Genomic DNA, 27,193 nt, shown 5'->3' on the forward strand with positions numbered 1-27,193 from the left:
TCACGCCTGCATCCACCCACTGATGGCACCTGCTGCAGGGCCTTTCATGAACAGCTAAGAAAAACAGAGGAGATGCAACCTCAAAGTGCCCGAGGTATCACTTCTTAGTCTCAACATGTTGTGTGCAAAGCTTTAGAGAACAGTTGTATAAAAAGCCGTCTCTTCTTAGGGACTGAATATATTCACACTGGAAAAGTGAGAAAAGAAACATGTTTATACATTTATTATATACAATATTAAGGCACAAGTTTTAACAGCAAAGAATAAGAAATCTTTGGCTGACCAACAATATCAATATTTGCTGTGGGTGACACATAATGTTCATTTTCCCACCTATGTACAAATAACCCTCCAGCTGTACAACACTGTACACCAACTTCTCTATACAACTAATGACAATAAAAAATGACAGTATTTTACAACTAGTTACCAACATCACCTGGAATGGCTACAGCACAGTTTCCCAAAACATAAAACAGTTCAAAGAGCTGGGAAAACCAGCAAGGAGTTGCACTGCTCTGCTGAGAGGGGCTGATTTACAGCAGTAGTGCTCCACACAAGTCCTGCCATTTCTTGGGCTGAGGGAAGACCTGCGGCTTCTCCAGATCTTTCCTCCAGGAAAAGTAACATCACTTGAGTTCAACACAATTGAGGAGAATCAACCTTTGAGTTGGAACTCCAAAAGCAAATGGGAATTGCCTACACCATGACTGATTGCCTACAATCAATTTCCATGCATCTGGGGCAGCATCGGTTGTAAATGCACCGTGGGATACCAGAAACTGGAGGGACTGTGGTCTCCACAAGGAGGAGGAGTGCTGTACTCTAGCTCTGACTTGGAGAAGCTGAGCTGTATCACTACCAAACATAACTGAAAGCCACATCACAACACGCTGATCCAACACCGCTTCTGCTGGATGCTTAACTATCTGCCTGGACACAAATTCTTAAATAGTTTCATCAAAAGAAATAATACAGTCGGTAATAAAACACTTAAGGACTTCCAAGCACCCGGGTATCCTTATATCTTGGAGAAAAATGATGAAATGAAATGAAATGAAATGAAATGAAATGAAATGAAATGAAATGAAATATTCACCATCACTTTACTTGCATTTGTCTTTCTCCTGCTCCGCTCCTACCACAGACACTCGAGGAAGGGCCAAAAAGCCCGGTCAGCGCTGCTGCCATGCATGGACCTGGCTTTTATGCAAACACTTAACAACACTTAAATTAACTTTAGAGAAAAATAAAATTATTTTACAAGGCGTATATTAAGCCACATAACATCTTCCAAGGGTTTTACACATTTGGTTCCACAATGCAAAGCTCATAATACTCGAAACACAGAGTCTGCTTGCTCGCACAACTTACCTACCACTACTTTATTTAACAAGTGCAAAAATCAGAAAGAGGGCGACAGTGACATATGTCTAATTCTACGTACACGCAAAAATAAGTGCATAGATTTAACATAGCAATTCTGGGGTTTTTTGTTATTTTAAAAGAAACAGTATCAGCCAGGCAGTATTGAGCACAAGGCTCTGGCTCCTGAAGGCTCTGAGGTTGCAAGGACTTCAGTTTTCAGTGAAAGTGGAGTTTAAAGTGCCAGGTGTTTACACCATCAAGGAGTCCAACTCGATACCTACAAGAAGGGGTGACTTTGCGCCAGCTCTCAGCACACAATAACTGCCAGCACCCATCGCTTTTCCACTCTAAGCAGCTTCACATAAAAGCCTATCACCCTTTTTCCCAAAGCAAACTTTCTTTTCCTAATGTCACTAAGTGCACCACAAGGTTCAGAAACCACAAAGCCAATACAAAAATACCTCAAAGAGGAAAATTTCCCAATCAGCATGTGCAATGTCTGAAGCAAATAGTGTGCCATGATTAACACAGCTGGTGTTGGCCTTCTTACAGTTTCCCCCTCTTACAGAAATCGAGGACTAAGCTGAAAATTAGAAATGTTCCATTCTGGGTAAAAGAAAGTGAAAAGAAACTGCAGCTGAGCACAGAAAACAGATAACACGCATGCTTTGTTTGCTTTGCTTTGCTGTTAAACCCTTCTCAGCCTGATCCTACACCCCTTAATGCCCAGTCCCATTTCGGCTTGAACAGCATGCTGCTATGCTCCAGGAAGGGAAGTGGAGGTGTCACCATCCCTGGACATATTAAAAAAACATGTAGACATGGCACTTTGGGACATGGTTTCATTGGCATGGTGGTGTCGGGCTGACAGCTGGACTTGATGTCTTTTCCAGCCTTAATGATTCTATGATTCTATGATTTGGCTGTACCACAAACACATTGAATCTGCCACTACTATAAACCAGTGCACGGTTAGAGGCATCTTCTGATCTCACATGCAAGCCCACCCTAACTTTGCTGGAAATGCATCCACTCAACCTCAACCTCCGAATGAGCTTCTGCACTGCACACTCTTTCCAGGTGCTGCCGGGATTGTCTCCCATCTTTCCCTCCTGAAACCTTCCCATCCTTACAAAAGGAATTGCTTCAGCAGGTTCTCCTCCCCGCGCCTACTTTCATTGTCCATGAGATTTCCAGCCAACAATGGTTCCTACCAAAAAAAGAAGTCCCAGCAAGCTCTGATGTTGCAAGACATGAATATTTGCATTGTAAATCTAGCTCCAAGAGCAATACTTGTCCAGCCAGGAAAGAGGCACCTGACTTGCCTGCCCAGGGAAACCACACCACCCCACTTCAAACAAATACTTACAAGAACCTGTCATATACATCTACAGACCAATTATTCACCAAAATTACACAGTGAACACTTTTGAGAAATTGATACTGAGGGAGAAGCAAGTTTCTCCCAGGTTATTCAGAAACTCCCTCTGGCCTCAAAAGAGCCAGGATTTCACTCCCTGTCCTGGCTGCAGAGAGGGAGGAAAACAGAATGGCAGTTTGTACCCAGTCTGTAATTTCACTACATTCTCTTTGCACCAGAAAATGCAGCTTCCTTTTCCCTCAACAATCTCCTTCTCATGCCACATTCCTTTTCAACACCTCCTTCTGCTGAGAAAATCCCAGACGTTCATTTCATCACTCTTCTTCAGCATTCTTGGCTTCTCACCTGGTCCAAAGTCTAACATATCAGACTCAAGCTTTGTTTCAGGCAAAAACTTTCTCTAACTTTCTTCAAACTCTTAGGGTTAGTTTTTAAGCTCAGCACACTGAGGACCATCTTGGACCTGGCTGTATGCACACAAAACCCCAGAGATGTTGTCTTCTGCTCAGATGAGGACTTCCATCATGTCCGTATCTGGAAACTCGGGCTTGTGAAGCAAGCTGCTCACTTTGCCTTTGCTATCAGGCAGCTTCCCATGGCTTGAGTTCTCTGCAACAAGAAGGGAAAGTTGGCCTTCAGCTCAAATTCAACAGCAAATTGTTCTGTGCAAATATAAAATCATTCTTTGGGGGTGGTGATAGAACACATCTTTACTGTATGCCCTACATACTGAAAGCCTGATTTGATCAGAAGGCTGAGAACACAGCATGCTGAATTCCCTCGCACAGTGACAGTGGCTGTGTTGGTGCCCACAGAACTCAAGGGCAGGCATGAAGATAGTATTTAAGAGATACAGACCAAAGCACCACTTTAGCTCTGGCCCAAGAGAGGAACAGGCATTTTGGAAGGCTCTACATCACCATTAGAGTTAGTGTTAGGCTTAGGTTCAGGCTTAAGGTTAGAGTTGTCTCTGCACAGAGTTGTCCTAGACCTGTCCTACAGCACTCACCCAGTTTCTCGCTGGCCACTCGTGTCCCTGGGGGCCTTGGGACCGGGCTATGTGATGGCGTGGTGCCCAGCCGTCCACGGCCAGGGAAGGAAGCGGTGGCAGGCCAGAAGAGCTCTGTGCTTTTGTCTGTCTGGGTGCTGCTGTCTTTGCTACCTGTCTTCGTGTGGGAGGCTGCTGGCACTGGGACAGGCATGCAGGACAAGGAGGGCAGTGGAGGAGGTAGTGAGGGTCCAGATGGGTGGTCATGGTGTTCCTTTCCCAAGAGCAGCCCTGAAAACACATGGTGGTCAGTCACATTCTGGCTTGAACACAAATGCTGTGCCCTCATCCCACCCTGGAGTTACAAGTTGCTAGTCTGGATACATCTGCAGTTGTTTAGCTTGGCTTAGCTTTTCATCTTGATGTTACCTGTTGCTCTTCTCTTGACATCCAGATGGTACTTTCCTACTGAACAGCCTTTTGAAAGCAGCTGCCCCTTCCTGCATCCCCTTTAGTCCACCCACCCAGCCGTACCTACCCAGGCACAGCCTTGCACACCTCCATGCCCTCATCCTAAGTGGTCCCAAACCACAGTGCTGCACTCATTTTCCTATTTAGCCACACAACACCATGCACTCCTACTCAAAGGGATGCTTAACCTCTTGATTAATTTTAACAAGGCTTTTTTCCTAGGCCAAGCTTGTTTTTTACTCCCAAAAATTGCAAACATCATCTGTTTGTGTTTGGGGGGATTTCACCCAACTGTGGCTTTCTAGAATCAGTACAGAACAAATAAGAGGATTAAAAATATAATTAAAATACAATGCAAGCCTAAAAAATTACTTATTTTTTACTTCAACAAAAAGACAGAAGTTCTTCCCATGGTAAGCACTCTGAAAATGAGCTGTTGAGGCAACATACACCATGGCTGCGGCACTTTTGCTAAGATTAAGCAGGATTAGGATGAAGCGATGAAAGAGCCAAAGCTTAACCAAAAGCTGAGCCCACCTATGCTTCCCTTCCAGATCTTCTCTTCTTTCTTCTCCTCAGCTATCTGGTTGCTGGTGAGTGAAGTCTGGCGTGAATGCACACCCGTAGCAGCGGCGATAGAGGGGACCGACCGAGCCGGTCGCAGGCTGGCGCTGTCAGCTTTCCCTGGGTCCTTCCGTGACCGCTGCTGAAGGACCTTGATCATGGCATCCTTCTCAATTATTTTTGCATGGAGATTCTTTATTCTGCCAAAATATGAATGCTCTGCTTACAGGAACAGAAGAAGCATTTACATAGGCAGCTCTCCCCACCCTGGGCCAGCAGGATGGGTCCCCAGGTATGTGCCCTGCTGCTCTGTTCCCTCTAGTTTTGAGTGACTTGGACAAGGTAGATCCCAACGGTTCCTTTGAGGATAATCACATTCTTTGAAACGGAGTGTTTCTGGCTATTAAGCCAAAACCAGGAACTTTTTTTCTGCAAGGTTAACCAAACCCTTCTATTGCTGCGGCTTTGCCATCCCAGCAGAAGCAATGAGGGCAGCTACCCCCACCAGAATACCAAAATACAGGCAATTTCCACCTCTGTAATACATCGAGGCCAAATCTGGAAATCCTCCCTTGGCAGGCTGAGTTAAGCCCATACCAAAAGACTACAAAACAACATTTCTTTAAAAAAATAATCATACAGGTACAACAAGACAGTCAGATGAGTATTAGCTTGACTGCGATGCACCATGCATAGTCCAACGCAGCTGCATTTTGTGAAGCAGTGAAAGCTGAAATGCTGCATCTGGAAAACTTATATATACAAAGGAGGTAGCTAGTAATTTCACGTTGGTGTTAGTTTTCATAATCAGATGTCTAATTTGCAATGAAAACACTAGGTCCTAATCTATCTTTAATGAAGCCAAACTTAAAACTCTAGTACTTCAATGGAAGCAGGATTAGTTTGCATTTGTGAGAGGAAAACAAAACCTAAACTCAGTAAAAATAATCATTGGTATTTTCCACAAGCAACAAATACACCTTTTTATAAAAGCATCTGCAGACCAGGTTTTTTGTAGGGGAAATCAATATTGAAGAACAGATTTTAAATAGTTTTTCAGTAAACACCCAGAAGAATACATAAACTTTCTGAAGGGATTTTTATTCATCAAAAGGCCACTTTTCACTAAGAAAAAAAGCCTGGATTAAAAATACTGCCCAGATCTAACGTTCATTGAGATACACAGCCCATGTCGACTTGTGTGCTGAAAATGGAGAAATATCTGCAACACCAAATGTCACTCTTGCTGACTGTCTGTGTCCCAAAAAGTTTATTTTTTTTATCTTCTACTACTTTTAAATGTGTCTTTTTAGTGGTGCACATGGTGCTAAATTTTGCATGTTTGTTCCTAAATGCCAATGTGACCATCACAAAACTTGGATGTGGGAAAGGAAACTTAGTGCATCTAGAAGGCGCAACAACCAGGCAAAGAGTGAAGAGCAAAGCAAAAGCAAGCCCTCATGTTGCTGATTATGTAGGAGTGGGATTACAACTTCAGCTTTTATGACCAGACGCTCTTGTTCCCATAGGGGGATTTTCACTGAGATTAAACAAGCATTCAGCTTCCTCGCATGACAACTTTTAATAGTGGAACACCCTCTCTTTTGTAAGAAAGTCAGTTTTGGCATAAAGAAGGTTTAATGGGAAAACAGGGAGGAAGTTATCTAATGACAGCAACTCTTTAATCCCCGTCTTAATGCTGAAGAGCAAAACTAAGTCAAAGTGAAGCTAAGCCCTTCCTTTCCAGGCATGCAGAAGGGCATCCTGGTTTATCTGAACCCAGCTCAAACCCCACAACGAGCAGGTACGGCACAACAGCCCCTTACGTGTACTCCATGTCCTGGCATCGCCGGTTGGCTTGCACAATCTCCTCCTCTTCCTGCCAGCCCCGCACCTCCAGCGCGCTTTCACCGTAGCTGCCATTGCGTGAGTGGCTCGGGGCCGAGCCGTCCCTGGCAAAGCGGTTCAACATGGTGAGTTGGGCTCCTGAGACCGCAAGGTGGCTTTGGCAAGTGACACTGGCACTTGCATAGAAAACCCCAAGCCCACGTTTGAAGAGCAAGCTAGCGATGGTTGTTTATCAAGTAGATGCCCATCCGGCATTGGGTTGCCTTGCTGTGGGCTATTCTTGGCTTAGGCTTAGTCATTAAGACAATTAATTAAATGGGCTGATGGAATGGAGAGCACACTAAAGTTGTGGGTGACCGCCACGGGGTTAACAACTATTGTGAAGGACAGGGTCAGACATAAGAAGGAATCACTCTCCAGGGAAGTGGTCCCAAGAGAGCAAGACTACTTTGCAAACAAGAAACAAAACTACAATTTGGAAGGTGAAAAATAGTACAGAAATTGCTGCCTAGACTGGAGTGCAAAAGAAAAGGACCATCCTCGATCATGCACTTAACCACATTTCAAAGAGAAACCTCATTTTAGGATTTGGCTTCTAGGAAACTAGGGCAAGAAGTTAAATTATCCCATCCTCCTCATCACTGGAAAGCCTTGACGTGGTTCCTTGCATGCTTTTGGGCACCACACTTTGACACAGACAAACTGGAGACAGACCAGACAAATGCAGTGGGAATGGGAAGGGGTTTACAGTAGAACATGTGAGGAATAGCTGAAGGAAGTAAGTTAGCCCAGGCCAGGGAAGATACAACAGAGGATATCTGCCTTCCAATATTTACAAGGCTGTTACAAAGTTGAGAGTGATCTGTTGTTCATCATGTACACCTGAGATGGATAAGAATCAACTGAGGTAATTTACAGTAAAAAGGTTTACCTTAGCTATCAGGAAAACCTTTTTAACTGGAAGTTTAATGAAGAGGTGAAATAGAGGACTTAGGCCACAAAATCTCCCTTGTTACAGGTTTATAAAACTAAGTTCAACAACCACACTGCAGACTATGGGATGGATGCAGCCACATACCAACAGTCCCTGCTTTCTCCCTCGCTGTGGTGGGGAGGAGTTGCCTTACCTATGCTGGGCAATTTGGTAGCCCAGACTTTGCCATTGAGGCCATTGCTTGAGTCTAGTGCCTGGATTTGATAAACTTTCAAAAGGGTAAATCTTATTATCTCACTGGCATGACACCATGGAGAGGTGCATTAATCCTGGCAATGCGAGTCAGCAGGGAAAGGCAAGCATAATACAGCCTTAAGGAAATATCCACTCCCTATTATTGCCCCATGCTTTCCACAGTGAAGAGAGCTGCCTGCTTGCAGCAAGGCCATCTTACCTCTCCGTTGCAGCTGTGGCTGCAGCGTTCATGGCAAAGTGCCTGATGGTACTCTCCTCCAGGTATTTCTGCTCCCACTTGGTCATGTCAGCTTCCAGTGCCAGGATCCTCTCCTCTTTCTCCCGCACCAGCTCCATCAGGGCCGGGGCGTTGTGCTCCGGGAGGCTGCTCGCCTGGTAGCTGCCCTGCCTCTGCCGATGGAAACAGTGACAGGTGTTTACCCTCAGCAGGAGCTGCTAACCCTTTTTTCCCCCCCACTTCTCTAGAGCACTCAAAGATATTCCCTTGTTTTCTGACAGGGGCAGGTAGAAACCGCAGGCTCAACCCCTTAGGTTGCAAGATGACAGGCAGGTTGACCACGTCTGCAACGCCAGCACATGCTTCTCTGGACCATGCTGACAGAAGTAGGGGTCCACATCCCTGTATGTGCAGGGATTTCATGGGATAACTCAAACCAAGGGAGAAAGTAGGTAAAAAAGGCTGGTAGGAAAAAGAAGCAATGACGTTTTCAAAGACATTCTTCTTGCTGGGTATTCATCCCACGGCTGGACAGTGCTCAGTGTGGACAGGCACTATTACCAGACAGTTTATATATAAAAGCAGAAAAAAAAAAAAAGTGATGTGTAACCTAGTTACAGGTAACCTATCTAAAGCAGTGGCTGGGAAAATACCCCAGACACGGGTTTACACCTGCCACTTTTGGCACATTCATTCTTATGTGCCCTGAGGAGATGCTTTCTGTGGTGCAGCTAATATTCTGACCAGAGGAGGAGAAGATCCCCAAGAGCTGCGGGGTGACTCCCATGGGATGCCGCAAGCAGTGATGGATGTGTAACACTTTACATCTAAGCTGCAAGGAAGGACTTACTCAGGCAGGATTTATCCCACCCGGTTACAGACACTTATTTAAAGCACCTAAGTGGCGTGGGTAGCTGCCCCAAGCTCCTCTCACTGCCAGTAGAGTGGAGGAGGATGGAGAACGAGCCCTCCGCTCAGCAGAAGTGGGTTGGGATGAGCCCACACCAGTGGGAGTGGCATGAAACTCTTGGAGAAGTCAGTAGAAGTAAATGTTTTTTCATCAGAAAATGCAAGAGATTTGTTACACTCCCCACTGCACAGTATAGTGTTAAGGTGAAAACTGTCTTGGGAGCACTGATTTTTTTATCCATGCTACATCACGAACTTCCACATTCAAAGCAGTTCTCTGGCACAATACCAGCACACCAGAGTGAGAGCTCCAGCGGTCGTCTCCATTTTCCAGACCCCATTTCTTCCTTCTAGACACTTATCTCCCACTTACGGGAAACCAGAGATACCAGGGGAGGGCTGTGGCCTTTGCCTCTGGTGCAGTAACAATGTGTTTGGAAGCTGCTTTCTGGAAGTGCAATATGGAACAACCCTTTAGGAGCAATCGCTACAATTCTGCTCCTGCAAAAATCAGCACTGACACTTCAAATATTGTCAAATCCCTGGCAGGAAGGTAATATTTTGGAAGCATGGTCCTGGTCTATAAATGGCATCATGGGACACTGCGGGTGCCTTTCATCTTCATTTTCAGTCAAAACCTCTGCCAGTCCTGAACGCTCGGCTTGTAACAATAAGTCAAAGGGATTTTTTTTGTCCTAGCTCATGCATCAGGGATAATGTAGATCTGCCATTTGGACTCGATTACCAACAAACCAGGTACAGAAGAGATTCCAGTTCACTGCCTCCTTCTGCTGACTCTGGTAAAAAGGAGAAAAAAGAGCTCTTTTTTTTTTTTTTTTTCTGTGATGAGAAATTATTTCAGTAGATATAATGTTGATCATTTGGAGAAGACAGCTCTAAAGTAAAAAGTTGCAGTGTTTTGAAGCAACATGATTTATTGTAGGGTTGTGGCTCATAAAACAATCAGTATGAATAGTAAAAATAATCCCAAAGTCTCCTCTCAAAGCTGACAGGTGAGATGTAAAGTCAGAGCACCTTTCTTCTTAAAACTCGCTAGAAGAAATCAGTGCAGGCATTTGAGAACTATGGAAGCCCAAAATGCAGTTGCTGATTACAGTGCCAAAAAAAAAAAAAACCTAAAAATGAAGCGATCTGTAAGTTACAGAGGAATTTTCTGCCAAACTGAGCAGATGTAGCAGCCTGAACTCCCAAGACAAGGACTTTGTGACAGTCCATTCCCGTTACTTAATATATCAATTTGTCTTTATATTCCATCCCAGAGAAAAAAATCTTTTCCAGCTCTAGTTTTTTACCTTCACTTGAATTTTAATTGTACTTTCTCAAATGTTCTTTCATTTACACTAGCATTAGCAAGTCACACTCCATGTAATTTTGTTCTCAACTGGAGGAGAGCAGGCTAAAGGGCACTTGAGAAGAGCTACTGAAAGAAGACAGGAACAGCAACCCCATGGTGGACAGAGCGAGAAAGACTTTACATACTTTTGTGGAAGCAAGGAAGAGTCAAGACGGATGGGAGGGGTCTCCAGGGAGCAGCAGTAAAAGTGATGCCATTGGAGTGGTGGTGGGGGACCTGCCCTTCCCTAGGGCTGCCAGCACGAAGGAGGTGCTTTAAGGTCCAGCCACCCTGTGACTCTGCACACCGCTGATATTGCCCATACAGCTATTTCCCAGCCCCATCCTGCTGCAAGGATCAGACCCTCTGCTTTCTGTCACCGCAAGCTCTGTGTAACAGCAGCTTTGGTCTCCTCTAATGGCTCATAAATAAGGAATGGTTATTGTAGCAGATGCATTTCTTAACAGAGATACGAGCGAGCCCTTCAAGCATTACGAGAGCATCATGCTTCGCTTCTGTTGCTGGTTTTTCCCCAAGCGGTGGTTTGATACACTTACATCTGCTTGCCAGTGCTTGTGTATTTGGCACTAGGTGCTGGCTGTAACTTGGAAATCCTCCCTGCAACCTCCTCGTGCTTCTTTCCCCACTTTTCATGGAAGATTGGACTTTGAGATTCAGCAATAGAGGAGAATGTGAGAGACTAGATTCTATACACAAAGGAATAACACTGCACAAAATACAAGCATAACACTGTCCCTCTGAGGACACAGGGTTGCCGAAAAATCAAGGGGATAGAAATACAGAACTACACTTCTAGCCAGGATGGACTGGACTGATTTTAAATAATTTATTGTCTGAGGATGATGAAACCACTGGACTCAATGATCCTTACGGGTCCCTTCTAACTTGAGATATTCAATGATTCTATGATTTGTCTCCAGATCTGTTATGGACAGAGATTTCTGTGAACTGATCTTCATGCAGAATGAATATTGCCTGAGCTCTTGCTCCCACCCCATCTCACATCATCCCACCTTGCTCTTCCAATAAAAGTTCAGGCAAAAACTGTGGGCTAAATTTCATGCTCATGCATACTGCACTTTTCCTTTTGTCCTTCAGTGTGGAGCTGATCTTGCTGATCAGTGTGGAGCTGTGGCTGCTGGAGTGAAACCTGGAAGAGTGTTTTCCCCTGTCAAGCGGGGGGAGACACACAGGGGCAGAGCCTTGTCTGCCCTTGGGCACAGGAACCAGGACCTCCCAGCCCCACAGCGGGCAGGGCTTGGCTGTGTCCGGCAGCCCCACTGTGGAACTCCCTCATCTCCCCCACCCCCTGCCAGAAACTGGGAGTTAGAATCATACAGTGGTTTGAGTTGGTAGGGACCTTCAAAGATCATCTAAGTTCAACCTCTTCCACTAGACCAGGTGGCTCAAAGCCCCATCCAGTCTGACCTTGAACACTTCCACAACCCTATACAAAGGAAAGGCTTAGGTGGAAAGCCCAACATTCTGAACCCAAAATCAAGGTAGCGGCTGGCAGGGCTGCAAGCAACCATTCCTCTTGAAAGCAACACTTATGGCCCAATGCTGAGGTGTTGCACAGACATCCCCATTCTCACCTGCTGCATCCGCAGTGAGTCCAGCTCCCGTTCCAGGCGTGTGCGCAGACGTCGCTCCATCTGCTCCCTCTTCTCACAGGCTGCTTGCAGCTGTGTCAGTGCCTGCTGCAGCTTCTCCACCTTCTCCACGTAGGCCTGCTTCCTGCGCAGCTGTGGGGAACAGGGGGTCAGCAGTGCTGGGGGACATCACACTCCCACCCCGGGCTTCTGGGAGTGGTGGGCACAAGCACAGCTTTGGCCATTTTCTTCAAGAGTTTCTCCAGGGGAACGATAGAGCCCCTTTGAGGGGCAGGGAAAGAGCACAGCAGGCATCACTGGGGCAGCTCTACCCCTTTCAGAGGGAACGCTGCCCAGATCTTGTGTGCATTAGGTATCTGCTAACCATGAAGCCCTCTGGTCATTTCTGAGCAAGACCCATCATGCTGGGGATACTCTTTGGGTAAGCACATCGGCTAAGAGGAATCCTGGTGGGTTTTATCAACTGGTGACGCTTAGCACGTTCTCTCCACCCAAAGAGAGTCCCTTTTTTCCAACCCTGCATATCTGCTGAACGCAGGTAGAGCAAGTGACGTGCCAGTGGGTGGAAGGAGTCTGCCTGTTCTAGCCTGCCCACAGGCTCGGCCATGCCAATGTACAGATGTACTGGCAGCTAAAGCTGAGCCTTCCTTAAGTATACAATGCTATTATTGAAGAGCTAAGCATGACATGAGGATTTCGTAACAGAGTTTTATGGTTAGAGGTTGCTGGAGCATCATACCCCAAAAGGAATTTGCAAGTGGACTACAGATGTTTATGATGCTTAGTGGCTATCTCCACTTCTTCTGGCCTCCTACCATGTCACTGGGCACTCGGTGACACCACAGCAAGTCATGATCAGCAACAACTGGCATGCCCGAGAGTCCCTGGAGAGAGGAGGCTGCAGACACCGGTCACGCTGGGAATCAGTGCACTGGGTGCTGGGACTGGCATCAAAGTCTGTGCTGGAACCTGACTCCCAGGCAAAATCTGGCACCGAGAAGGGGCAAGCTCACTCAGTGGGGCCAGGCACGCTTGGGTGTCTATGAGCAGTCCTTGTCTCTAGGGAGTGTGGACACTGACCCAAACACTCACCCAAGGGACTGCAGCAGCCTGCCCAGTTTCCCTCCTCTTCCCCAACCACATCTCTTCACATGCGTGAATAAATATACCTTTCTAAAGTTATCTGCCTTGTAATGGAGAAAGCAACAGTGCACAGAAACTGAAACTTCAAACCCCAAAAGACCTCAAAGATCCCAAAACACTCTTGACTTACCTCCCTGACTAAGAAAGGGAGGGTGAATTGGTTTGAATGCAGCATCTTGCAGACTGCTAAGCCTCGTCTGAACCCCATCTGCATCCTGGGGATGCTCAAAGTCATTGCTACAAACACTAAGATTCTCTTTAGGACTTCTAGTCTCCCTCATTTATTTGTACATTTGTTTGAGACCTGAAGCTTTTCAGAATCAAAACAGGAGGCAGAAAAACACATTATCACCAGTCAAAACTGGGGGACTAGAAAGAAGAGAGACTGAAGAGGTGCTGTGAGCTGGCAAGCCCAGGGTCAAAATTATATTCTAGTGCCTACCTCTTTTTCAAGCATTTAAATCACTATTGAAATTATTCACAATGTGCACTATGATGTATGAGTGACAGCCACAAAACATCTGTGTCTGAATACCTAGAGGATGTAGTGAGAAGTCTGCTGCCTTGTTCCTCTGTGGAACTCCCCCTCAGCCAGTCTCCTGCTTAGCCCAGGACTCCTCTGCTACAAAGAAGTTGCTTTTTTCCTTCACTTGTGTGATGCTGGATTCACCATGGTCCTCTCACACTGATTACAATAATAAAAACACTTTTTCTTAAAATTCTTGAAATTCCTCTTCTGCCACCCTAAATCCATGTCACAGGTGTACTGAAACACAGGCTTGTTCATACAGCAAAAGCAAAGCTTGGCCTAAACACACCTCTCCAGCTACAGCCAATGACTGGCAGCATGACCTCCCTACCCCTGCTGTAATCTGGGCTAACACTTATGGCTCCCAGGGCACTTCATGAAAATTAATATGATTATAATACCCACTAGTCCCTGACAGCAGCATGAAGATTGCATTCCTCGGGAGCTCACAGCTTGCCAAGACAGACACAGCAGTGGCTGCTTGCTGAATGTGCTATTTTGGAAGTAAGAAGGTGCCTGTGCCACCCCCCAGCCGACCCAGCATGGATCAGAGAGGGGAAAGGGGCTCCCCCAGGGTCCCTCCTCAGCAGCAGATCTCATCTGCTCCCCCATGTCCTGCTGGGTGATGAAGGGTCCATCTGTATGACAGCAGCCACAATTTGGCTTTGCAGCAGCCCTGTCAACCCCAGGGTTCACACGTTTGTGCATGAATGCACCACTGCCCATGTGGGTGAGGCGACGCACACACGTTCACTGCCTAGAAAACACTTTTATTGGAGACAGGCAAATAGACAGTTCCCACATTCATATATTTATAGGAAGTTCTTGAGCCAATTCTGAGTTTTCTCTCCTGCCTGTAGATTCATGAGCAAAAAATTCACTCACACATTTAAAAAATGAAGTACAAAATGTCATTTAAATTAATGGGCTTATCAGTGCAGTATACATCTGTAAGGCAGGGAGACTGCAATCAGAAATATATGATACTAAGCTCCACTCCCTCGCAGACACACAGACTCAAATATAAAGAAGCTGGATGGCACCTGAAGAGATACCACTGCCCCGCAGCAAGGTAGGATCAACTCTACTTAAAACTTGGCACATGTCTGTGCAATCTGCTTACAAAACTCTCCAGGGGCTAGGACTCCACAGTCTCTCCCTGCAAACAACTTCACAGCTTATTTTCCTTTACTTCCAGAAAACTTCTACCCTAATGCGTAATCTGGCTTGCTCTTATGCAATTTAAGCAAATTACTTCTTGTTTTGTTTCCAAATTGCGATCTACTAGAGCAAGAAGCATTTAATGAAACAATTCACATATTCATGAGATCAGCAAGCTTGCCTGAACACTGCCCTTGTCCCAGGGATTAGGAAAGCATAGAAGAAGAGCTAAGGCTAAAAGGAGATGTTCCAAGCAAATAAATTTGAGTAAAGACAAGAGGGTCTTGGGAAAATATCTGCACTAGAAACATAACTCCAGTTTGAGCTACAGAGTTTCTGTTCTACAGATATGAGATTTGAGTTAAAGACTGTATGAGTTGGAGAATCCACTATTACCCTAAGCAGGTTGTTTCAGTGTTAATCACTCTATTTCCAGCCTGATTTCCTCAGCTTCAGCCCCCAAACACTGCATCTTATTATTCCTTCTTACGTTAAAGAGCAATATTTAATCTGGCTGACAGCAATCCCTTCTTCATGTCCACGCACATGGACTGGAGCTCAGCCACCTTTTCACTTCAGTTGTTCACAGCAAAGAACAACTTCTGGGCTCCAAATAAATTTTACAGCTGTTTTCTGAACCCTCTCCAATTATTCAGTCTTCTCTCCAAAGCACGGACCAGACACACGATTCCAGCAGCATCCTCCTAAATGACATGTGGTGATAATACCACTTCCATACTCTTGAATTAAATCCTTCTATTAGCAGGCACTCAGGATAATGCAGATTTACATAGTACAATATCTTATGTTAATTCAACTTAGTTGTTACTGCCTATTTCTCAACTCTTGATTCAAAAAGCTTTTAGACTTAATTACATTCTGGTGGCAGAAGAAATCTGAGTGGATTTACAAAGAAATGCATGAGGTAGAACTCTGTTAATAACAGTAATTTGAATGATTTTGTTTCCTTCAATATATTAAAAAATATAGTAAGAATCCCTGCATTAAAATGAAGGTTCAAAACTTCAACAATATCTGCTGTATAGGTGTCAAATTCACCTCCAGTAACACTGGAGACTGTTGAAAAGGTGCTCTGATTTAGTGATGAAATGGGCCAAAAGCAAGCGACAGGGAGCACAGGAGCCTGGTCACAGGATGGCAGCCACATATTAATTGCACTTCTACTGAGCTGCATGACTGCCTTAAACAATTAAAATACAGTAGCTGGGGTAAAATTCATTTGAACTCTCCCTAGAATGAAACAAACCAATTAAACACTACCAGGTCAAAATGAGTTTGTTCAGGTTGAGGGCTCTGGCAGACAAACTCTGACAAATACCATTTAATAACCTTCCCATGTTGTCACCCCTGAGATCTACCATGCCCTGGGCAGGAGATTACTACCTCCGTAACACCTACCATGCCCTGGGCAGGAGGTTAGCAGCTTTTTAGAGGGGGACATTTGCTCTCTTCTCAGCTCCACCAGTCCACAATCCAGGATCTGAGCTCCAGTACCCAGAAGAGAAACATTTCTGTTGAATGACTTGACTAGAAACTGGCAGCTGCAAAGCTCTTCTAGACAGGGTCTTAGGGCTGGAAATGTATTTACTACAACCCAGTAGGCACAGGGTGGCCTCTTACACCACCTGCCTGGAAATCCGCCTTTATGCTTCTGCAGCCTTCATCGGTGTGTATTCAGCAAGTCAATGTTACATGCCAATACCACACTGACGAGCTGTGCAGCAGCCAGGAGCTAAATGTATTTCTTCCCTGATCCTCGTGATGCCACGACTGCAGGAGCAGGTGCTGCCACCTAAAACATTCCTTTATTCAGTCACTTTGTAATGAAATGCCAATAGAAAACCTCTGGTTGCCTTTAAGGCAAACAGTGTCAAGTAAATTATGTACAGATTAAAGGTATGATAGCTCCTACAGCTACTCCAAAGAGACTGCCCCAAATACACTGCCACAGCGAGCAGGCTTTAGTCTAACTAACAAAGGAACAGTTAAACTTAATGTGGTCCTCTTCTTGCTGCTCAGTGTGTCTACCAGAAGCACAACAGCTCAGGGCTTGGTAACTTCACGTCTGAACAGTGATCTGACTGGCCCAGCTGCAGGCAGACCTTCCAGGATTTAGAGCCAAAAGAGCTATAGGTTTTATGTGAGAGCCAGAAAAGAACTTACCATACCATGTTGAAAGCTCTTCTCCAAAAATATCTATGGTTGTGGTCTCCTCTGCTTGTTTGTTTGGTTCAATACTGTATAACTACACTTTTTGTCCATAAAAGCACCAGCACAAGGGAAGGAGAAAGACCTGCCACACCATGGCTAGAAAAGTTTCAGGACCTAGAAGGAGAAAGCCCTAACCATGAGACGCCACGACCCTCAGAGCAGAGAAGTGTTGCCCACGCCTCACCTCTTCTTCCAGTTTGATGACCTTGGCTTGCGCATTGTTTAGGGCCTGGTCGAGGATTTCGATGTGCCTCCGCTGGTCCTCATTGGCAGAGCGCACAGCTGCCAGCTCCATCTCCAACTTCTCCTTCTCTTTCAAGTGCTCTTTGTCTGGAAGAAAGACAAGAACAAGAGCCACTCCAGGAGGACAGCTCGGAGGCCCTGAGCTCAGCCTCTCAATGCCCAGCCTTAGGTGAGCACCAGCAGCAGAGATGAGTGGCATCTTGGGCTGGACTTGTGGACCTCAGCACTGCCTCATAATTCTCCATTCTACTGAACTACTAGCACGTTCCACAGCAAAATCTTGGCTTGCCTTAGCTACTTCTTTCCCATACAACGCCCAGGCCCTGTCTGAGAACAGCCAAGTGCTGTTTATAGCTGCCAGCTTGGATACTGGCGCTTTCTCTAATGGGCAAGAAACCTTAGCCCTGTGGATGTGGGCTGTGCTGTGCCTGGTCTATTTAATTTGCACGTATGGACCTCATGAAATCCAGAACATGTGAAGAAGCCAATTAATAAACACAGATTTGTGCTGGACAGCCGGAAAATGGAAAGAGGGGAAAACAATAAGAAAGAATAAGATAGGAGGCATCAGAACAGGCTTTCTCTGGACACACAAAGAAAAGGAAGCCGTGGGAGGCATTTCAACCCTCTGAGGGCCCTGGATGACTTTCCAGACCTTCATGATCCAAGGGCCCAGCAATCAGTGCTCCCCTCCTGTTAAGTGCCTTAATGCATCAGGAGGAGACTAAAACACGTAGATAACCTCTGTGCCAAAAACTCACCCTTTTTTTTTTTGCGTAAGATTTAAAAGAATGTTAAAGAAAAAAAAGGCTAAATGCAGTCAGCTTTGCTCACATCATTTTCTTTAGCAACAAACTGCAGGCCCACCACTGACTTTGCTGGCAAGCCGCCTGGGGAAAAGCTTGGCTCCATCTACCTCTGCCCCGACAGTTCTGAGAAGCCATTTCAGGGAACAGGAACACCGCGGGCCAATCACTGGATCCCCGGCATCGAACCACAAACAGTTAATGACTGGAGCAAGAGGGGATGGAGGTTTCATTCAGTGTAATCTGAGATTTCAAAATCTGGCCTTCGTTCTGAATAACAACAAAAAAAGAGCAATTGGAAAACCACCAGGAAAAAAAAATTCCTCCAAAAATTAATTTGGCATCAATTAAATGTTGTTCTGATTTTTAAACTTTTTTTTAAACACAGCATTACAGAATTTATTATTTTTTTAACTGAAGCGAAAAGTTGTTCCAAAACCATCAAAATGTGGAAAATCTGCCTCTAGTATCCAGCTTATCCCACCCAAGCGTGACCACTCAAGCTGGAAGCCCCACCATCTACCTCACCCCAGGGAGGGTCAAGAAACTCCACGTGGCCAAAGCCAGCCGCTTTCAGACCTAAACTACCCCCAGAAGGGCTTTATTCTTCCTTCATTACAGGCAGGATGAAAACAGGTCTAATTTACACGCTACTGGTAGGTGTCTGCAGCAAGGTGAGATATGCATGAGCTGAGCCATGAGGAACAAGGCACAAGCGGATGAGTTGAGCCCAAGCCCATGACTGTCTTCCCATTTATTCTAAAATAGGGAATTTGGCACCTCACAAAAAGAAACTCTGGCAGCAACAGCAGTACATTGGCCTCTGCAAAGCCCACGAGCAAAGCCCAGCAAGTGCTGTGCCCACCACGCCAAATGCCACCACGAGTCATCTTGGTATACATGGCCTTAATCTTCCCACATCAGCAATAAAATTCTATATCGGACACACAGACTTCTTTTTTCAATGCAAATACATTTACTTCAATCTGATTGACCAGAACGAACATTGTACAAAAGTGTAAATCCAGGCAAATTATCAAGCAGCTAATTTCATTAGAGGGTGAGGAAGCTGGAATACAAATGCTATTTCATTGCAGTGGCACTTCACACTTGCTCTGCTCCGGATTTGAAACCATGTTTCATGTTACACATGAGGACAGTGTGTAGGAAAACAGAACTTGGAACCTTCACTTTCAACTTCCAGTCAAGGAACTCGAAGCACTCAGCTTGCTCTACCACATTATGTTTTCTGTCTCTCCAAAAAGGAGGACAAGATTATGCTGTACACAAAATAACCGCTGAACTCACTAGAAAGTGGCAAGAAAGATTTACTTAACAGTTCTCGACACTTCTGCATGTCAGCTCCTCCCTGCAAAATGCCAGAGGCACAGTTTATAACTACTTTCCTATGTTCCATTAATTTTCCATAAAGAAGGACTTTGTTGAACATACCCTGAATTCTTTTCAAGTACACACAAGGCATCCGTAAACTCTGAAAACAACATTTCGCTGTGCTACCCTTGCATATATCTTCTGTCTGAATACCTGCTTTTTACCTGTCAAACTCCACCTAATAACTATTTCTGTATGCTGGTGTGTCACTGTCACATCCCACTACCAAACAGTTCCCAAAAGGCTCCTCTGCTGCAGTTTACCGTTGTAATCTCACAGCTTTCCACCCACTGTCTCTGACTGTTGTACCCCAACACACTGAAGGCGTTACACCTACACTCTGGTTGAGTATAAGAAAGCAGATAAAGCAAAGAGTCTGCTTTTGATGCTTTGCAAACAGGCTTTCTGAGTTGTCAAGCTGCGTAGGTCCACCAAGAGCAGGCCAGTCTTGAGCCTGTTTAAAGCAGAAACATTAGACAGAAAGATATACTCAATCTGTGCCATCTCTTCCCTACATTCAGATATGACCCCCAGTTTTTCACACAAAGTTTTGATCTGATCAGTCTTGAAAGAAAAACAAGAATTATGTTTCTAAAGTACCATTTACATTTATCAGTTGAATGTGTGCCCTCAAAGCCACTCATAAAGATTACATTATACCTATGTATAAACTTGTTTCACCAATTTCACAACCATCTCAATACATTTCAAGCTGCTTTTCTCCTTGCTGTTATATTGCAGAGTGCTAATACAGACACGTTTTAAAGACACTCCTCCTTCCTACAGAATGACCACTGCTGACAGAAGAAAATATATCAAATGACAGCAGCGAGAGTCCAATTTGGTTGCAGGAAATTTGCTGAAAACAAGATCGGCTCCCATACTATGTCCATAGGCATTTCCAACAATTTCTGTTACGCAGGTTTGCATTTCCCAATGGTGGCTCTTCGCTCACAGCTGCTAATTCCACAGACACTCTCTGGTGACTGTGCCTTTCCTGAGCAAAACCTGTGGGACTTATTTAGCCTCTGATCAGGCTTGCAACTACTGACACGGCAAGTGTGCAGAGGAGCTTTGCCATCCGCTGTCCATAGGCACGGGTGTATGTCACAGCAGCTGTTGCTCATCACCCTCGAATCATCTGATTCACCACAATGGGGCACGAGAGTCCCCTCCCCTGCTCACCCAGCTCAAGTTGGGACCTGACCAACTCCAGTGTTCCAACCTTCTCCAAAGGGTGTTGGGGCAGTGAGGCAGGGGAATGAAGAGTGGGACAGGCCCCTCATGCCCTGCCACTCTCCTCAGAGTGATCAGGAGAAGGAATTTGAAATGGGGACAGGACCTTGTTGCCAGCTCCAAAGACCTTTCAGTGGCTGGTTCACATCTTATAAGAATAAGCAGAATAAATTAATAAATAGAGCCCATTCATTCTACACAGCCATCCAGGAGAAGGTTTTCTCTCACTTTACTAAATTCTTTGTGCATTAAACAGGGTCAGGTTCCCAGGTCCAGACACTGATGTTTCCCTCCAGAGGGGCACCAAAGCCACCATTCGTCCAACTGTCCGTCCCTCTGCCCAAGTTTCGCTGCAGCTCCCTACAGCTGTGGTTTGACGTTGACTAGGCTGGGCCATGGCAGACAAGCTCATTACAATCTTCTCCTCCTGCAGTTTTGCTCACAAATGCCACATTCTCTGGAGTTGGGTCACACCAGCACCAAAGAAAGGTTAAGAAGGTGCAGGAGGTCATGCTTGAGTCCCTAAGTTCATATTCTCACACAGTGATTAACAGGGATTCTGCTCTGGAATAAATAATTATGATCAATTGTAGTGTAGTTAATAAATAGTTTGGTACAGGGTTACTCGTGGTGACTGACCTAAGCAGGGAAGCAGAAAGTTTTGCTGCTCCATTGTCAGAGCAAGTCACTGAATCTCTGCTAAAATTCATGATGACTTTCCTTACCCTACAAAATATCGTGGACAGCTTAAACATGGTCTGGTTTACAGCACGGACATTTCCATTTTTATGTCATGAAGTACAAGTCAGGGGATAATTTCACCTCTACATGTTGTAAACTGAAATTGGATTTTCCACTCCACTTCTCTTTGGAGGTCTGGGGGAAATCATGCAAAACAGACCCATTTTTCTATACAGACCTGTTTTTCTATACAACACTGTTTCTTCAGCATGCTGCTCTCTGTGCAGGTGCCCTTGGCTCTGGTCGTAGGCTGGCAGCAGGTTGTCCACCTCCTTACATGCAGCTCACAGCTGTGAAATGAGAGGGCAAGGAGCTCCCTTTCCCTCACCCCTGAAACTTCTGCCTCTGCCCAGATTATTTCCTGTCTTGATACTGAATGGCTCTTAGTCTGCTCAAAAGCCCACACCCAAAAACATCTACTGTGAGCATTTTCTTTGGTTGGATTCACTTGATGGGAATATTTCTTTGCCTGGGATATTTAGGAGAGAGACATATGCACAAGCCATACGTGGCACATCCACTGCACGCTCCCACAGAGCACGAGGCTCTACCAACGCACTGCAGAACAGTCTGCGTGCCTCCACTAACGGGTGCAGAGCCACATGGATGGGCACAGCCCCTGATCTGCCTCAGACACCTGAAAAACCATCCCCTTGGAAGAACTTCTGGTCTGACCGACTGTCCAGAAATCCCAGAAAAACACAAAAAATCCTCAGACTCCACCAAAACATTTTTTTCTTGTGACACGCTGTATCATAAGATTTCTCTCTGCTCTATGGCCTCAAAACCACCTTCAGGCTTCCTGCCTTTCTTTTTCCATAGCATCTCCCAGCCTCCTCCTGCCTGGCTCTTCCCTGACCTGTAAGGGCCCATAGGCCTTCATCAGCTGCTGTTTCGTGTCTTTCCTTAAATGAACCTTTTTCACTGAAAAAACATCACATAATTATGACAAAACTAATAGGCTGTGAGTTCTCTCCTACCTCCCATACAACAGCAGCGCTTTTCTTAGGCACCAGTGCCTAGTGCTTAATACCTTGAGTCATGCAGCCTGGCTTTGCCTATTGGTATTACAAAGAATAAGAGTTTTTGTCACCTCCAGTCTCCAACTCGAAGCACACAACCGCTCGACACTGTTACATTGCTAATGGAGAGTGCTGCAAGGAACTGAGAAATGATCTCTGCACGACCTGCCTCATCAGACTTATTTTTGAGGGAGTTTTTCCTATGACTGTAGTTTTACCACGGTATTAATTCTGCATTTGCAAGTATTACCAAAGGCAAGTGGTAAAAAAATAACCTCAACTGTTTTATCTTTCCTTCTTCAACTCATCACGAGACTGTGTTAAAAACGATAAGTTTTAGAAACCTGCTGATGTTGGAGTCTTTTTAATAACTTTGGTTGGGGATGTGAAGTGTCATGTTTTCAGGCTGTTTTCCATAAACATAGGGACTATAGATCTGCTTTTGCTTTTCTAATGAAAACTAAGATTTGCATTTACTACTCTGACTTAACAAGCTACTACCCTTAGGAAAAAAACCAAACACGAGTTTCACAACAAAATTGTAACAGCTGACGGGAACGCGTGTAGGCATGATTATTTCTTTTCTTCTAGAAATTACTATTTTGGTCTTGGTAGACAAGTGTAAACATTGCAGCTAAAACAAGTTGCAGCCCTTCTCTCAATTTTCTGCCTGAGCATCTCATCAAAAGACAAAAGTAGGGAACAGATCGTACTTACAAAACCACCAGGTTGGCAGTGTTCTCTCTGCAAAAGACTCACAAACATCAGTGTATAAATGCAGTCAGCCACAGAGGACTTCCAAGCAAAACCTTTTATGGGCTCTCAGAGGGAAGTTTTAGGCTGATACCCTGATATCGAGGTCATTACTGCATGCGCCCCAGCAGCCTGAAGGACATGACTGAAGAAGACCTGCTTTACATGTACCCATTTTTCTATTCTTGGAAACACTATCCATCACATTGGTAACATTTAGCTCTCTGGCCTAGCCAGGAGACACTCCAAGCATCCGACCCATCTATGTGATAGGATCCAGATAGCTATATTTGTTCATAAGCTGTGAATTGATAGCAGTAATATGCTGAGTGCACAGCACAAAGTTTTACTGCTAGATATTTCTCTAGTAGAAGCACAGAGCATGTTTATGTGCTGGAAAATGACTCAAAATGGGCACATCCTGGGGATTTAGCTCCCCCATGTAGCAACCAGCACATGAGAACACTGCCAAGCTGTCTCTATATGAAGACAGCAGACCTCAGTTTGCAATTTCCACTGTGCAACTTACCCCGTTTGAACTCTTACCAAGGACGGTAAGGTTTACATATCCATGTTATTTTCTTAGTAGATCATCCCCTGGATTCACAGCAGTACCTACATGCCCTTGTGGCATCTGCTAATACGGCATAGCTAACACAGTCATGGAAAAGATCATTAGATTCTCTTTTGGTTTCTCCATACATGCAGCACACTATCAGTGAAGCAACACCACTGCTGGTGCAAGCTAGGAGAAGGCTCTCCTTCATTTGGAGCAGCTGGTGGACGTTGCAGGGCTGGCAGTGAGGCAAACTGAGTGGTATCAAACTGCTAATGGAGGTGGTCAGTTCTCCACCTAAGGATTTTCAGTTCCAGCTCATCTTCCAAGTAAGCTCTTGGTGCAATAAATAAAACAGAAGGATCAGTTGTACACAACATTTAGCTTCAATGAGATTTAAGCCCACAAAGCACTGCACAGCTCTCAGGTTGTCAAGCCCTTCTGAAGGCATGCTGAACACGTCCAGGATACACGAGAAGCCACAAGCTTTGATGCAGCATCCAGCTGCCTGGGTTTTGGTTTGGCTGATCACGTGGAGCTGTCAGCACATGGCAGGGAAAGGCTGCAGCACTGTGCTCAGTCATTATGGGAACCCAAAACTTGACAGGAATGGATTTTTTTCATAGCAGTAGAAGTTGTAAAATCTTTGTTTCTTCCATCCTTCAAAAAAAGGAGGGTCCAGCTCTGCTTTGTCTCCCATTAGTCAACACCTGTCACTGACGGAAAGTCAGCAGAAGTTCCTCTGGGTTTATCACAGCCCAGAGAATAATCTGGCTTCTCCAAAAAGCATGCACCTCCAGAGATGATCCCCGCAAATAACACTTCACAATTTCAGGTAAATGTTTCATAGAATCATAGAATGATTTGTGTTGGAAGGGACCTCAAAGATCATCCAGTTCCAACTCCCCTGCCATGGGCAGGGACATCCCACTAGATCAGGCTGCCCAAGGCTCCATCCAACCTGGCCTTGAACACTTCCAGAGAGGGGGCATCCACCACTTCCTTGGGCAACCTGTACCAGTGCCTCACCACCCTCATCATAATAAATTTCTTCCTAATGTCTAATCTATATCTTTCCCTCTTCAATTTAAAGACATTAATTTTTCTTACAAAAATAAGCTGTGTTACCATTAACTCCCACTGCCTGCTTCTGGTACAGAGAGAGAAAAAGAAAAACAGCCTAAACAATCCAGTCTGCAGCTTAAACAAGAGTATGTGACAAATCAGCTGAGTAAAACCGAGCCACAAGGACAATAACAATTAATAGAAAGTATTCATCTGCACTCCAACACATACATGTATGTGTGCCTGTATATATATATGTTTATATGCACTTTCAAAACAGATTAGCACAGTACTCACTCTGAGAGACATAAAGGCCCTCTGTTGACTTATCCTCATGCCCATCGAAGTCTCTGCTGGCGAGTTGCCTATTGGCTGTCTCCAGTCGTTCTGCAACAAAACAGGAAATATTTTAAGTATAAATATATGTATATAAAATGGTAGGCCAACCAAGAAAATAAGGTGCATGCCAGCAAAGCAGCATAAATAGACTCTCTGAAGAAGGACATTAAAATGGAGGCTGACACATACATAAAAGATGAGGTGTTTAACCTCTTCCATGAAGCTGTATCATTCAGATTCACAGAAACTGGAGGAAAAGCCTCTGCCATCTGAGGCTGACCTGTCCAAGCAGTTCATCTCTCACGCTGTCCAAAATGCACAAGGCATTTGCAATCTGAATTACTTTGCAGGGGGATTGGTGCCTTCCTGCAGTGCAGTGTGGCCTCTGCTGCAGCAAAATGCCCTGGGGGAAAGCAGCCCCCAGGCTGGTGACACCGATCCTTGGGGGTGCCCTGGGAAAGGAGCAGTCTTCTGCAGCAGGGGGAGGATTCCCCCAAGAAGGGTCCACCTTCAGGTGTCCCCATCCTCCAGAAAGACCATCCAGGCTCCTTGCACTGTTGCAAAAAGCATAAGTCAGCCTGCAGAAGGCATCTCACTGCCCAAAGACTTATCAAAGTACTCTCACCAGGCACCTGGATAGCTCAAAGTCAGTCATTGTCAAAGGCACCATCTAGAGCTGACTCTCATATTTTGCCAGAGGATTTCTTTGTAACTGAGGGGTTAAAGCAGTTTCATCTTATGGCAATAAGAAGGGCTTGATTTCTCAAGAAGTTTACGTAAAATATGTGTGAACCCACTCCTTTAAAGTCTGCTACTCTGGAGCTTCTGAGAAGTGGAACACCACGTCAGCTGGTGGAAAAAAAACACAATTAAGTGCAACATACCACGGAGATCCCTGTTGAAGTCATGAAGTCTCCTAATTTCTCCTTCGAGTTTGTTTCTCATTGCTTTGTCCAGAGACTCCCTCTTAGTGGTGGTCTTGACCAGGCCCTCATAAGCTTCTGAAATCCTCTGAATCTCTATTTCAAACTGAAAGGAGAGAGAGATCCCATTAAAGCCCATCAGGAATGCATTCCATCCCAGCGTTTGCCATGCACATTTTGATGAAGGTCCAGAGGTCAGGGCAATACCCCTGCTGCCAAGCATCACACCAGCCACCAGCTCTACAATGACCAGACTCCCTGGTCGAGGATGGTGCAAAGCCTCAGTGATGCTGGAGGCTCCTGCAGTGGGAAGTGATTGCAGGACCACTGCAAACGCCCTGTAGGGCAGCTAGTCATGCCACAACACACTGCAAAATGCTGCTATCAGCTCCCAAATGAGCTTGGGATGGGCTGGGCTTGACATAACTGCTTGGTTGCCTCCACTCTATGACCGAGGTTGCCGAGGTTGCTGCTTTAACACCCCCCCAGAAGACATGCAAAGGAAACTACATAATTTTGTGGACCGTATTCTTTCCTATAAAGGGTCTTAGGAGGCTAGACTTATTATTCTGCCAGATCCTTGATCCAAAATTTAGCTGTATGCTCTGTGCATCACCAGATGTGCTTCTCTCTGACCTCACGTCAGCCTTAAACTGTTGTGGTCCACTCTTTCCATGCTTGACCAAAGTCTGCTCTATAGAAAAAAGAAACTATAACAAATCAAACCAATTGTTTCAGGTTTTCAATCTTCTTTTAATCTCCTTGAAATATGTCAAACTGCAGGCAAAGCATGCAGAGGAAGCCATTAGTGGTGAACTTGCACCTTAAGACTCGAACCCAAAAACCTGACAGTTAAGGCCCAGACAAAGTTTAGCTGTTCTGGCCAATCCCACCCAGCTCTTTTAATAAGCTAACGCTTTACTAAAGGCTTTGCTGAAATCATTGCTGCAGGAATGATCAACACTGATGTGGGAATCCACTCCTGCATGCCTAGCCCTTGTGTTTGTGGAGAAAAGCTTGATAATGTGCACAGGCTGGTAAACCAAGAGTTATATATAGCCTCCCACATACCTTTCTAAATCTGGCGTTTTTTTAGCCTCTTGAATCATGGAGGGGATGGATTCGTGAT

General features: G+C 45.2%; 1 protein-coding gene across 6 annotated transcripts in view; it reads right to left on the bottom strand.

Annotated features, from left to right (window-relative positions):
- Window positions 1–211: 211 nt before the first annotated feature.
- The window catches only part of AMOTL1 (angiomotin like 1), a 90,464-nt gene continuing 63,482 nt past the window's right edge, over window positions 212–27,193 (bottom strand). For 5 of the 6 annotated variants that reach the window (XM_054069037.1, XM_054069059.1, XM_054069045.1 and 2 more), the window contains 9 exons: window positions 26,026–26,170; window positions 25,100–25,189; window positions 17,173–17,318; window positions 11,906–12,055; window positions 8,009–8,199; window positions 6,599–6,724; window positions 4,746–4,972; window positions 3,759–4,028; window positions 212–3,358 (listed from right to left, as the gene is read on the bottom strand). In XM_054069037.1, the coding sequence (XP_053925012.1) occupies window positions 3,255–3,358; window positions 3,759–4,028; window positions 4,746–4,972; window positions 6,599–6,724; window positions 8,009–8,199; window positions 11,906–12,055; window positions 17,173–17,318; window positions 25,100–25,189; window positions 26,026–26,170 (1,449 nt within the window). In that variant the 3' untranslated portion in view covers window positions 212–3,254. The remainder of the gene's footprint in view (window positions 3,359–3,758; window positions 4,029–4,745; window positions 4,973–6,598; window positions 6,725–8,008; window positions 8,200–11,905; window positions 12,056–17,172; window positions 17,319–25,099; window positions 25,190–26,025; window positions 26,171–27,193) is intronic. The other variant, XM_054069067.1, reaches the window with a different exon arrangement.

The sequence above is a fragment of the Cuculus canorus genome, chromosome 1 (assembly GCF_017976375.1).
Source record: "Cuculus canorus isolate bCucCan1 chromosome 1, bCucCan1.pri, whole genome shotgun sequence".
NCBI lineage: Eukaryota > Metazoa > Chordata > Aves > Cuculiformes > Cuculidae > Cuculus > Cuculus canorus.